Below are 14,897 nucleotides of genomic sequence, written 5' to 3'. Positions count from 1 at the left end.
AGACCCTACAGGCTCACTCTTGAAAGCATTAGAAAATACCACAGAGTGCTTACCCGTTTGAAAAAAATATTCAATTGCCACTATTATGCACATTTTTAACCACAATACTTGGAAATCGGCTGCATAAAGAAATATGTCAAGGCCATAGTAGCAAAGAATCAGCCAACCTGTCCTGCCTTGCAGCTCTTAGTACTACAGAGAGGAACACTTATACAACTATAGAGATAAAAACAAAAATAGTTAATTGGCATGATAATGCACTCACATTTAAAATCCACGAAGAAGCATCTAGCAGAATGTGACTGGTGGTGCCTAGTGGCTTCCATAAACAGCAGTGCTCTCCAGCGCTGGGTCCAAGATTCCTTCTCCGCTGACCATCGCCAGTGACATTCTGCCTAGATGCTTGCTGTGCAAAGATTTTAATTGTGAGTGGATTACTTTTATAGTTTAAACATTAACCACTGCCCACCCGGCATATAGCAAAATGGCGGCCGGGTGGTGGTTCAGTTATCCTGACTGGATGTAATATGACGCCTCCAGGATAACAGCGTGGCGATCTAACACACCGCTACACCGATCTCGGTAAAGAGCCTCTGATGGAGGCTCTTTACCACGTGATCAGCCGTGTCCAATTACAGCTGATCACAGTGTAAATGGGAAGAGCCATTTATCGGCTTTTCCTCACTTGCGTCTGACAGACACTAGCAGAGGAGAGCCGATCGGCGGCTCTACTGACAGGGGGGTCTGCCCTGATTGTTTATCAGCACAGCCCCCCTGCGGATGCCCATACTGGACCACCAGGGATGCCACCAGGACCACCAGGGATGGCTAGCACACATGGATGACCAGGTATGCCCTCCCATGGCCACCAGGGATGCCACACAGTGCCCTAAAAGATGCCAATCAGTGCCCATAAATGGTGCCAGTCAGTGGAAACTACAAATGTCTGCCAGATGTCTCCTCTTTAGTGATGCCCAGCAGTGTCACCCATCAGTGTCCATCACTGCCACCTATCAGTCCCCATCAGTGCCCAACCATGCCACCCATAGGTACCCATCAGTGCAGCCTTTCAGTGCCCATCGATGCTGCCTATCAGTGCCCATCAGTGCCACCTATGAGTGCCCATCAGTGCTGCTTATGAGTGCCCATCAGTGCTGCAACCCAGTGCCACCTATCAGTGCCACCTATCAGTGCCCATCATCAGTGCCACCTCATCGTGCCACCTCATCAGTGCCACCTTATAACTGCCGTCAGTGCAGCCTCATCAGTGCCCTTCAGTGAAGGAGAAAACTTACTTATTTACAACATTTTATAGCAGAAACAAAGAAAAACATATTATTTTTCTAAATTTTCTCCCTTTTTTTTATTTGTTGCGCAAAAAATAAAAACCCTAATAGTGATCAAATACCACCAAAAGAAAGCGCTATTTATGGGAACACAATGATAAAAAATTTGGGTACAGTGTAGCATGACCACGCAATTGTCATTCAATGTGCGACAGCGCTGAAAGCTGAAAATTGGTCTGGGCAGGAAGGGGAGAAAGTGCCTGGTATTGAAGTGGTTAAAGAACACTGCTTCACAATGCCAGTGCACTCTTTCTTCTCCCCTTATAAGCTTACCTGTTTTATTGAATACACTTCTACCTGTTTTCAGAATGTTATAAAAGGTTTGGTAGATAAAGCTATTTTCCTTTCTCAACAGGTCTCCAGCATTAGAATGCAACTTTATTTATTTTTACTCTGTTAAACAGTGCATTGAACTTGGTGAAACACAAACATTCTGACACAATAAAGGAATAGCTGGAAGGCTTAATGTGTCAGCACTGTCTGTGTTGATGGGGGAATCATGCAAAGAACCGTATGTGGGCATTCTTAATGTACCAAGCTAATTGATCAATCAACTTGGGTACAACCAGCCTGCCGGATTCACTTGCAATTATCGCTAGCGACTGCTATACCTGCTAGCAATAATTACTGTTTTCTCTTGACTCCCCCCCACCTGCCTTCCCTCTGGGAGAAGACAATTGCTCGGCAGGAGGGATTGCCCTGTCAGCACTGTCTGTGTTGATGGGGGAATCAGGCAAAGAAAGAAAGTTGCACCATCTGTGGCCTGCCCAACTCAGATTCTTTGGCTGGTGTTCATGTCTTTAACTCATGATCATTTTAAAAGATGGCATGTCAAGTTAATGGAGATACTTTATGCACCTTTACATGATTAGTTATCTCAACATTAGGCACATAATGCATAGATCAGATGTGCCTAACTATTGTCATGTTCCATATTATTATGTAACAGGGGGTGTGCCATGTCAGATATGGCCAACTAGTACTCAACAACAATGTGAAGAATGTCTGGCTGGCCACACTTCCATAAATTAGGGCCAGCACCCATCAGTGTGCAGTGGCAGTGGGAACATTGGAGACTAACCTAGATCAGTGTTTCACTCTCTCTAATACTCAACAACCTTTTTTTAAAGAGCACCTCCAGAACAGATAAATATATAGTGTTGTTGCAAGTGTACAAAAATAAACATAAATCAGAAAACATGCAAGAGATGAGCGTGCCTGCAAACAAACTCTGAAATGTATATTTCACATTTCTTGAGATAATGGTTGGATTCTTCTGTACACTGTTTCCTTTTTGAGGATTATTTCTGCTAATATTTACTACATACATTAAATAAGATTACTTTCATTTAGCTTCTTGTGACAGTGCCAGAAACATGTGAAAATGTTGGTCTTAATATTTTTAATTTTAAATTCCGCTGCCCATGTAGGTAATGCTAGCAGATTTGCAACCACCAACTATTTATTCATCTGAAAGGTTAGGCTCTGCTGTTGGTGCTGTGCGTGGGATTACGTGGATTTCCTTGCCTGACTCAGAATAGGGATTGGTCTTGAGCAAATATCAAATCTACCATCATCAAGCACAATATAAGTTTTTCCTTATCTATAATCACTTGCATTGTTAGGAGCGCAGAATTTCGAGACCTCACATGTAAAAGCCAAGACTGTAATGGAAAAATTACACACAGGTAGTTTAATCAGTACAAAGAGAAATAAATTGCAGACTTAGTCATATTCTTGTTTTTAAAGCTGCCCAACCAGTTACTTCCAACATGCTTGATCTTTATGCTTTATTTTATCTGAGTATTAATGTTTTTTTTCTTTTAATATTTGCAGCAAGCTCTTCTAGAAGAGAGCAGGTATGATTGATTTTCTATTTACCAACTATAAAAAAAATCTTATGCTAGACAACAAGTTTTTATTTAAATACAGATTTTATTTAGAATTTAGAATAGGTTTGTAATGTTTCATACAATAAGATAGTCACAATAATTTCATGGTTGCATCATATATATTGTGAGGATTCCTTACACTCAAATTTCCCACAGAAGGATTTCCACATCACGCATTATGAACAACAAAGCTTTACACCAGCGCTAAACTGCAAATGGTGTGCAAATGTGGAAAGGGTGAACAGTTAATTCAAAGTGACCCAGTGCAGCTGAACCACAAGCATATCTGGGAGGTATGACATACAGCAAAACAAAGCAAAAAGAAGTCAGCTCTCAATTGGTTAATGAATGTCTGATAAAACAACAGTGGACCCGCTCACAGGTGCTCTCAGGGCTGGCTGGATGGTGTGCTGATGGGGGAGGAGCAGGAGGAGAAAGCGCGGAGTGCTGGGCATTGATGAGCCGCTCTACACACGTCTGCTGGCTGAGCTGTCTACCGTGCTGACAGAGGAGGATGGAAAGATCGCAGTCCGCAGGCGACTTGCAAGCCTTTGTTCCCCAAACACACACTGGGACGGTGTGTAACTACCTCCGATGTATGGGATGTTGTAGATGGGGGCCGCCCAGTACCAAAGTGAATAGCCAGGAGGGGCCAAGAGGAGAAAGCCATTGCCGGAAAGAGCCATCTCTGAGATCACTGTCAGACAAGCCGACAGAGGGGGCAGCCTTGTGGTACAGAACAAAAGAGACTATCTGAAAGAGGCTAGTGGACTACTAGCAGACACTAATACTTAGCTCAAACTTACTGGTAAACCCCTTCCAGGTTTACAAATAGAGTTTGTGAGGCCTGGGAAAAGGGTGTGCTCAACAAAAAGGAGAAACAATTTTTGGTCCCTCCTAAATGTAGCACGCCATATTTTTACCATCTCCCAAAGTTTCAGAAATCCCTGACGGGAACCCCTTGGGAGACCAATAGTAGCAAGCACAAACATGCTTTAATAGTGGCCTATCAGTATACATTGATTTTTTTCTACAACCATTGGTATGTCAACTCCCCTCACACATCAGAGACTCCAATCAGATTATTGATGCCTTCAACATTACCCTTTCGAAGAGGGATATATGTGGGCATCTCTTGATGTTGCTTCCCTTTTTACATCAATACCCAATGAAGTAGGCATCACAGCTATACATTTCCTAATTCAAAATGGTAATATCAACTCCCAGCAATCCGATTTTTTGTCTGAGACATAATTATTTTACATTCCTTGACCAGTTGTATCTCCAACTTAAGGGCACAGCCATGGGGGCTAATTTTGCCCCCGGATATGCCAACCTGACCATGGGCTACTTGGAGGAGGGATACATCTGGGCCAACAATCCTTTTGCCAAGCACATCATGTTTTATGGCAGATATATTGATGACGTCTTGCTCACCTGGTGTGGAGCCCAGATGTGTTCCCCTCCTTTGTAGCCCACTGCAATGCCAACCCCCTTGGGTTGTCTTTCACACATGTACTCGACCCCAAGGAGTTGGTGTTTCTTGACCTGGTGTTAACCCATGATGGAGGTAGGGTTCTCACTAAAAATCATGTTAAACCTACTAGTGGGAATTTGTACCTTCATTTTAATAGCTGTCACCATCCTACATGGAAAAAGAACATTCCTAGCGGACATTTTAACAGATTAAAGACAAATTGATCAAAATTTGATGATTATGTCTGTCACGGAACGCCCCACACTCCGCTTGAGTGCTTCCGTCATATACCGCTTCCTAAGTTCTGGAACACGAGTCCAATGGATCTGGCTATAGGAACCCCAAAAACTAGACAACACCAGTCTTGGAGTACATCAGAACTACCTTTATTTTGCGATCTCACAGACCTTTATACAGCAGGGATGACTCAAAGCTAACCTAATTAACATGACCTAATTTACTACAAAATGTACCCAGACCAGATGACAGTCTTGTGGGCACCGAGCTTCACACATTAATACAATTAACAATACAAACAACAATCTCCCCCCTCCTCAGCCTAGACCATTCGTCTATTAGCCAGGGCTGGTGGCTAATGTGATCAGCTCTCTCAATTAACATAAACACATGTTGATAACACCAGCATCTCCTCACAGGATGTGTCCCAGCAGAATGAATCAGTCTTATCAGCAGGGGGCTGCTGGAGGAATCCCCCCTCCCTCTTCAGGGACACAAATATACAGTAAGGAGTCCCCATACAATATATACATGACTGAGTCCGATTAATACAGGTCAGACTGGATTTCTCATTCACCTCAAATGCTAGGGCCCATAATCGGTGGGCAACAGGCTTGCACACAGTCCTCTCCAACAGCCTCCACTCTGGCCATGCCCGTGACAATGTCACACAAGGTGTTTCCATGAAAAAGAAATTTGAGGATAAGGGAAATCCTTTGAAACTAGTCCAAGAGGCTTTTATGTCACACATGAACCCCCTCCCCAAACAACTAAAAATTACAGCTGAGGGGAACGACAATAAGACGGTGAGGTTTGTTTCTACCTTCAATGATAGATACAAATCCGTTTCAAAAATCATACATAAACATAAAATTTTACTTTTAGACCAGCGTCTAGCTCACATGCTACCAGCAGCCCCACAAATTACAATTTCAATGTAAAAAGAGAGGATGCCTGACCTGCCAATTTATCACTCATGGCAGTACCAACATCACTACTACCACAGGTAGAACTTTTGTAACTAGACAGTTTATTACATGCTCTACAGATTATGTCATCTACGTTCTGAGATGTCCCTGTGTCCTCCTGTACGTAGGACGCACAATACACACCCTGCGCGCAAGAATTGGAAATCACCGCAGGTTTATCAAAAAAGGATGGAAGGAACACAGTGTTCCACGTAATTTTCACCGCACTCACAATGATCCCATCAGATGTCTTGAAGTCTTTGCTATAGAGACCATCCCGAAAGGGACTCTGACCAACGATAGATTTGCCCTTCTGTAGAAGGGAAGTCTTTTGGATATATATGTTTGATGCTCTTGTACCCAAAGGTCTAAATGAAGAATTGGAAACATGCTGTTTTGTATAAAACCAAGAATTGTCTCTCTTTTCCCTCTAAATCCCCCATTTTTTAATTTTCTATTCCTTTCCTCCCCCCTTTTTCTTTCCCCCTTCCCCCTCCCCTTTCCTCCTCCTTCCCCTCCTCCTTCCCCTCCCTTTGCCCTCTTTCTTTTACCTTCCCCTTCCTTCCCATTTCCCCTACCCCCTTTTTCCCACCATCCCCCCTTTTTCATCCCCCCCTCATTTCTACCCATCCTATCTAACCTCATGAGGTTATTTTCGCACCTGCCAGCACATCAACACACATATAGAGAACCATATATAAACATAATCAAACTATGGTCTATACCTGGCAGATGATTTTATGCATTGCTTATTGTTCACATCTAGTTTTATTCTCATCCTTCGTTTGTGTTGGTATAATTTTTCATTTATTTTATTTCATTTAATTTATGTATTTTTATTTTATTTTAGTTTATTCATGTATCATTAATTTATTTATTTTGTCTCAAATATATATATATATATATATATATATATATATGCCTACAACAGTATTTTATTAACAATATTTTACTATGACTAGTATTATCACTTACTAATTTTCCCTGCAATATCAGGTTTTATGCTTTGTAATAGTTTCATTTATTATTAAGTTTTAAAATTGTTCATATATATATATACATTTGTGTAATGGTGGGGTAATGGAGTCTGGGCAGTGAGGAGTTAACGGTTCTATTCCAATAGCCCGGCCCCATTGTTCTGTCCACTTCCCGCCCCACATTGGGTCTTTCAATGTTCCTGTTTGCCGTTCACCCGTGACTTTGACAAAGCCCATTCATGCAAAACGCGTAGTCAGAGCAACAGTACGGCTTGCGTGTCACGCTGGTTCCAGAGCTTCTTCCGCCTGCAGTCTTGGCCAGCTTGGGACACCATCCATACGAGTTCATTCGGGCATTGGCTCTCTCCTCTTGGCACCTCCCAGCTATTCGCATTGGTACTGGGCGGCCCCCATCTACCACATCCCATACATCGGAGGTAATTACACGCCATCCCAGTGTGTGTTTGGGGACAGCGGCTTGCAAGTCGCCCGCAGACCGCGATCTTTCCATCCTCTGCCAGCACGGTAGACAGCTCAGACAGCAGACATGTGTAGAGCGGCTCACCACTGTCCCACATGCCACGGCTCCTTCTCCTCCTCCATCAGCACGCCATCCAGCCAGCCCTGAGAGCACCTGTGAGTGAGTCCACTGTCCGAATCGGGACTTCGCGGTGTGATAGGATTATTGACGCCTCCTATGCCTCACTGTTCCATCTGTGGATGCCGTCAGCTCCTCACTACCCCGGGGGCCACCAGTGATAACGTAGGCTATTTGAATTGTAACTTTCCTTGTGATAACTACATCCACACTGGTCTTTTATCCAGCTTTTTAGAATTAACAATCAATAAACTTGATGGTTTACCATTTCTATTGAGTGTTTCATTCAGACATTCATTAATCCATTGAGCGCTGACTTCTTTTTGCTTTGTTTAACATCTCGCATTAGCCAACAATAAACTGCAGCCTCCTGGTTATAAAGCACCCCAACTCGAGCCACACTAGCTCTAAGCCTATTAGAACACGACCTCTCAGTCCAGAACACAACAGTGTTCACATGCTGTTCCTGCAGCAACATGTGGTGATCCTAACATTAACCTAACCCCTAAATATACCCCTTACATTAACACAAATTCTTTTACCTACACACCTCATTATGTCGCCTTCAGTGTGTTATATTGTGCAGATGGTGATACCTCGTTTGAAGGTTCCACAGTGGACCATTGATAATATGCTGCATGCTCATAAACCTAACCTTTTGCTAATACACTAATATTTTTCTGCGCTGATTATAAGTACACTTAAGGCAAAGCTAAAAAATCACACAGTGGAACATATGGTGGAAAAACAACCTAGAATGCGAAGGCTTCTGTTTTTCATCCAATCACTGCATTATTAAAATAAACCATCCTGCTTCTAAAATCTCTTAGAACACCTTCCTTTAGTTTTGTGAATGTGCATATATTGCGTGGATATGTGGATATTGCTCTCACTCCACCTTTTGTAGTCCAAGCCATAGAGGTTGTACAGCAAATAATTGTGTGGTCAGTAGCTGCAGTCCAACCCAGAAGCCATGTGAGCTGGTTCTTAAACATGATTAATACAGAAGCAGTATTTCAGCAGTGCGCTAATTGCTTTCAATGTAGCCTGTATGATTCTACAAACTGTGTAACCAACAGCACTGGTAGAAAGCAGGCATCTTGTAGTTATTTTTATATGACATCCTGCTAGCCTGGGAGGGAAAATGGGACCAATACCTAGTCTGTGTACAAGGCCTACACTAAAGTCCAAGTTAGTGATAAGCCCTGTGCCATGTAACAGTTTCCACAATATATTTAAATAAGCTGAAATAAAGACACTTGTCCATTGCATTAAACAATCGTTAAAAAAGTTGGTCTCTCAGCAAAAAAAAAAAAAAAAAAGGTAAGCAGTCTGATGCTTATCTGTCACACTCCAAGTTTTTCATTTTTTTGTACAGAATGGTCCAGAATCCTCAGAAATAGTGACCTAATTTTTGGCAGAAAGCTTCCTGTGAAAAGGACTAGTCACCTCTGCCTTCTTCTTATGCCCATTCCTGTCTCCACCCTTTGCAATTCATCCAATCAGCTTGAAATTATTCTGCAAGCACTACCTGTGGGTGGCAGAGACCAGAAGTGGCTGATGGTTGGGTCAACACAGCATCTTCACATCCAGCACCAATGCACACTTCAAAGCTAAACCTCCCCTGCCCCTTAGCAAAACTTCCCCCTAGCTGGTAGTGTTGTTGCTTCTGGCTAGTGTAGCTTGATAGGTTAGCATTAATGATACAAATATTAAAGATTTTGTTTTCCAATTTCATCATAAAACAGAGTACTGCTACCATGGTTACAAGAGACATTTCACTCAGCACATATGAGTGTTGACTAAGTTTGACTGCCCTTGTGTACATATATAATTATTTATTATACAATGATTAAAAAAGTGATGATGACACACGTTGGGGTTGATTTACTAAAGGGAAATAGACTATGCACTTTGCAAGTGCAATTGCACTTATTTTCCCCAGAACTTAGAGAATGTGGTAAAGTTCTGCTGATTTCCGTCATTCAAACATGATGTTTTTTATTTTCATTGCACCTGGTTGGGTATTCTATACAAAGTGAAGCTTCACCACATTCAGTAAGCTCTGGGGAAAATGTGTGCAACTGCACTTGCAAAGTACACAGTCAATTTGCTTTATTAAATTAACCCCATTGATTCACACTAGTTGATATTGTTGTTTTTAATGTACATTGTATTTAAAAAGAAATTATAAACTATAATCTGCCTGTAAGTTATGAAATTGTTTTATAATAGTTACATCGATTATGTCACCAAACTGGAGTTTCCCTTTCCAATCCAACAACTTTCTGCAGTAAGCAGATGACGAGAATGCATGTAAATGCAGAATACTGTTCAATTCTCATTTTTGTTGAAACAGATGAGAGAAACAATAGAATCCTTGTGTGGCAGTATGCACTGAATACTATCTGGCCAGTTCATATTATAAGCATTGATTATTATTATTCTTTTCTATGCAGGCAATGTGAACAAATCATCCATGAGGACATCTGTCCTTGGCACAGAGTCCCTTCAGAACGGAGCCAATCAAATATTCTATTATTGAAAGGTTACGTGGGACTGACACGCATTCAGCGCATTTTATTAAAGGCATAAGACACTGAATACCCAAAGATGAAGACATGTTTTCAGATAGTGTCTGTGTTCTGTATTTTTCTTCTCTTTCTATGCAACTGTAAATTAATGATCTGTGGAGTAACTGGTTTTAGGTATACCTATGTCATTTGTATAAATAAGTTAATACATTATAAACAGAAGATGAAGGGTGGTATTAGGATTTCTTTATTTTTTAATTGTGTGAACGTTTTACTGGTCTAGTGTGTAATTTTCACACTGCACTTTTCCCGCATATTCAGTCGAACTTTCATGCAGCAGCTAAACTGAAAAGCCACATCTGATGCTTAGCATCTAAGTAAACACTCTAACGATCACCAGACATTTCAGATTGTGTCTCGCATTCTCTTGTTCCTTCAGGATCATTATTAAAAATAAAATTGGAGGCCATGTTAAAACATCACTGATTGTAGCTGTAAGCAATGTGTCTTTGTCTAGATGAGTGTTAAAACCACTTTGTACTGAATCTCTAGCACAGGATTACATGATAAATAACACAGAGGCTCTATAATCCTCTTAGTGTTACAAAACACAATTCTAAATCATTTGTGCTTACCTGGGTTTGCAATAGATGAATTATTTAAAAGCCTCATACAATGTGATTATTAACATTTTAGAGACATGCCAGGTAATGGACCTTTTTTTTTTTTTTTACGTTTGATGCTATGGCACAATAGGGTCTGTGCTCAAATTTACTTAGTAAAAAGTATCATGCCATTTTTTTTTTTATGCTGCTGCATATAAAACTCTATTAAACAAGGGATTTACACAACAGCGCAAAGAGTAATGATGTACAGTAACCCGCAGCAAATACTCAGATATAACATCTCATACTGTATGCTTAGCTGAAAAAATGTTATATATGGTTGCTCTGGGATTTACCACTGAGTTGGTCATGGAAGTAGTGTATTTTTACAGGAAATGTCATTCAATATCCTGATGAATCATGACCAAGTTTATTAGAGTTTATACAGTGTTTCCTTTTAAATCCAATAAAACATAGCTGTATATTTAGTAGATAAAAATTCAACAGGTATTAGCCCTAGGCTGCCTTCTAAGCTACAAATTTGTATCGTGTGCTCTTTAAACCCATGGGAGATGGACCTAACCACTTCTCAGCATCTTCAACACAAAGCCTGAAACCACTGATAGAGGAAGAGCTGCAAACACCGCTTATACACTGCACAGTGTAGCCGCCATGTTGCAGGGGCCAAATTAAGCAAGGCACCTTAGGGTTGCCTTATCCTATTTTTCTCATTAAATGTATATCTACTCTTAAAAGGCATGTTTTTTTTTCCCTTACATTCTTAGATTGCAAAGAACAGAGTCAGTGCCAATTTATTAAAGCACCTTGCTGCTACACAGCTACTGAAAAACTTTGGGAGATCAGAATTAAGCAAGCTTTTGAAAAATATGGCTTAAAATTCTGAAATCTATTTCTTTGTGAAGGTTTGTCCCCAAAATAATTTTCCCTGTTTTCTAAAAAAAAATTCCCATGATATCATATAATAATGACTGATTTATTGGGAAATATGTAAAAGAAGAGTGTAATGATTCTAGCATTGTTTGCAAAAATCAGGTGAATGTGGGGCCCTTGGGAGCTTACCTAGAAGGAAATAATGTACAATTGCATTTGTTAGAATCACTTTTTACCAAATACATTATGTTTAAATCTAATCAATGCATTTGAGCCTCAATTCCATTTTTTACAGAGAAAAGTTTATCTGACTTCCACTGCTCATGTCCTGCTTTGAAGTGAAGGTCGTGGCAGATTCTAGCAGTCCAGTGATGTAAGAGAGAATGGAGAGATATCTGAGCTCAAGTGAGACATCTGCCTCTCTATAGCTAGATTGAGTGTGTATAGTAAATTTGTCTCCCACAGTGTGCTTTACCTGTAACACTAGGCCATCCACTGGATTTACAGACATGCTAGACAAAATATCTGCTCACAATATTCGTTCTAAAAGCTGTTGTGTACCCTAAAAAAAACCTGAAGACATACATTGATCATTGCCGTGCTCACTTATAATGATCAGATCAGAAAATAATCATCTGTGGGTTACCACTGACATATGCTTCCATTAAAGTAGGCATGTACATGAGTACTTTTAGTTTCGTTTTCCTGCCATTTGGATCACATCTTGTCTATATTCAGTAAAACATTGTTACATTTCCCAAACTTAGGTTCCAACTGGGGTCTATATTACTATGGGAACATAAATACAGTCAATGTCTTAATATTTCTTTAAAAAGTTAACTACATTTTGTTTACCTTTACAGGGTACTTTCATTTGTTTGGGGGATATAAGGTTAAGACAGGGTTGTGATGTACCTGAAATGGGTATTTTTCTAGTGGTTAAAAGTAAACTTGAATACATAATCAGTGCCTATATAAATGAAAAAAAGAAATAAGATAACCCTATGTTTCAAGTATCAGGGATGGTGACATTTCATTTTTACCATAGAAGTTAATGTACTAGGATGTTTAGTTGAGTGCACATATGATGTATGTCCTTGCAAGGTTTATGCTTTTTATTGAAGGAGATAAATTGTAATTTGGGATTTATCTTAAACATCCTTTTATGGAAGAAAAGTTGTTAGAATAAAACTCGAAGGAAGGAAATTATCTCACAGATACACCAAATTTTTATTATTTTGGAGGAAGGAGCACTCTTTTATTATGTAAATAGTTTTTCTATAGATATGAAAATATCTTTTTTGTTTAAGGAGGCCTTGCTAATTAAAAATCATAATTTGGTTACTCAATGAAGGAGATTAACTTATGTGTAAACCATGATTCCCAAGCATGTCAGTATGCCTCTTGTCAGTGTAAAAGGTCAGCGACAGGTTGATAATGAAAGTTGGAATCCTTGAACCCACTACTGAGGCCTAACCATCCACCTGATGGTATATCTTAGAGTGCAGTGAAAACAACACAAATATCCTTCTTCTTTTTTCAGCACAATATATCCTAGGTAATAAGTATTTTTTTAATTATCTTCAAATGAAAGGTATATTTTTTCAGTGTCTGGGATTGGGAGGGAGAAGACCTCTAGTTTGTTAGGAGAAGGACCTGGTAAATGATATTTTTCTTGGCCATTAAAATATACACATATATACTTAACAGGACAGAAGTAAAAAAAAAAAAAAAGTCACAAAAGTGGAAGCCATGATCACCTTGCTACCTCAGCTCCATCTGCCATTATCGCTACTTATAGTGATAGACTCATTCTAGTTAGGCTATCCGGATATATGAAGAGAGCGGAATTTGGAACCACTCTGTTGCAGAGGTAGACTTGGTTATTTTTTATTTCTTTGCTTTATTATGCTCCCTTGTAAAACTTTTCATAAATATTATATTGTACACACCATTTCTATGTGACTGCAAATATGTCCGTAATACAGATGTATATGTATATACAGTATATATATGGTTCCTTGTTCTTTCACACTCTGTGATATTATGTGCTGATATCCTCTATACCGCCTGCTGTGGCAACATACTGAAAACCAGTCTGTTGTATTCTCAATAAACTGCCTTTTTAACACAAGTCTGATTCAATTATTAAAGGGGTAAAGCACTAAGCCTATGCAATAAATATGAAGGGCACTGACTGTATGTTTAGTTATAGAACACAGTCAAATATTTGAAAAAGAGTAACGTGTTCTACCTCAATATGGAACAAATCCCTGAGCACACAGAAATTTCATTCCTAATACATCAAACTCCATAGGGCTCTGGCCTTGTAGCTACCTGAAGGAATATAATCACTTTGAAGAATGCTTTCTCTGTTTGGTTTCTGGTTTTTCATGTTTAGGTTTTTTTCAGGTTTAGAGCAAAAAAATATTAAGCAAACATTTCTATTAAAGCTGGACATATTTTACTTCACTACAGTTCCTCCTTGTCCAATGTGACATTCGACTGGTATTCACCTTCAAAGATCTGAAATGTAAATATTATATTGTGCTCAGTTTGTTTAGCCTTTTTATATATGCATTTTTATAACCTTAATCAGAGGCCAGCAGTATAACTGCAAACAGGTACCATTACTAGTACATTCAGGAAAGCAATAATGCAGCACGAGCAGTGCATGACAGCAAACACTGGGTGTGGTCAAATTGTGTTAACAGTAGGGGGACTTGAATGGGAAAACCTGACTCTTTTTGTACCCATAAAATATGCTTTAATCATTTTTACAAAATGAAACACTTCAATTACATATATTTTTGTGTGCACAGAAAACAGAACTGACACTCTTAAAGAAGAACTTCATTCAAATAGTCAGGGACTGCTTAGCAACCAGCAACTGTTGATAAATAAAACACCTTGATTAAAAATGAACAATATATTTTTTAGAGTGTAGTAGTCTAAAGGCACAGTGTACAGGGGTACACTGTTGCCAGCGGTTTAGACATTAATAGCTGTGTGTTGAGTTATTTTCAGGGGACAACACATTTACACTGTTATACAAGCTGTACACTCACTACTTTACATTGTAGCAAAGTGTCATTTCTTCAGTGTTGTCACATGAAAAGATAGAATAAAATATTTACAAAAATGTGAGGGGTGTACTCACTTTTGTGGGATACTGTATATATGAACCCTCGCCTTGTAAAACAACCAATTCTGTTTAAAATAAAAACGTAAAGCAAAACGTTTGTGTATTTAAATAAAAAACATTATACATTCTTTTCTTTTTTTATATGTTTACATAACCTCAGTTCTCAGCTGCATAACAGACTTAGGGGTGGGGGTGGAAACTGCAGGCAGGTTGTGACAGCAAGTCTG

At 39.6% G+C, this 14,897-nt stretch overlaps 1 protein-coding gene across 10 annotated transcripts in view; it reads left to right on the top strand.

Moving 5' to 3' along the window:
• Positions 1–13,659, top strand: part of UTRN (utrophin) — a 1,071,426-nt gene extending 1,057,767 nt beyond the window's left edge. For all 10 annotated transcript variants that reach the window (XM_073627744.1, XM_073627752.1, XM_073627745.1 and 7 more), the window contains 2 exons: positions 3,183–3,205; positions 9,955–13,659. In XM_073627744.1, coding sequence (XP_073483845.1) covers positions 3,183–3,205; positions 9,955–9,963 — 32 coding nt within the window. In that variant the 3' untranslated portion in view covers positions 9,964–13,659. The remainder of the gene's footprint in view (positions 1–3,182; positions 3,206–9,954) is intronic.
• The last annotated feature ends 1,238 nt before the right edge of the window (positions 13,660–14,897 follow it).

This window comes from Aquarana catesbeiana, linkage group LG04 (genome assembly GCF_042186555.1).
Source record: "Aquarana catesbeiana isolate 2022-GZ linkage group LG04, ASM4218655v1, whole genome shotgun sequence".
NCBI lineage: Eukaryota > Metazoa > Chordata > Amphibia > Anura > Ranidae > Aquarana > Aquarana catesbeiana.
This window is presented reverse-complemented; position numbering and strand designations above follow the sequence as displayed.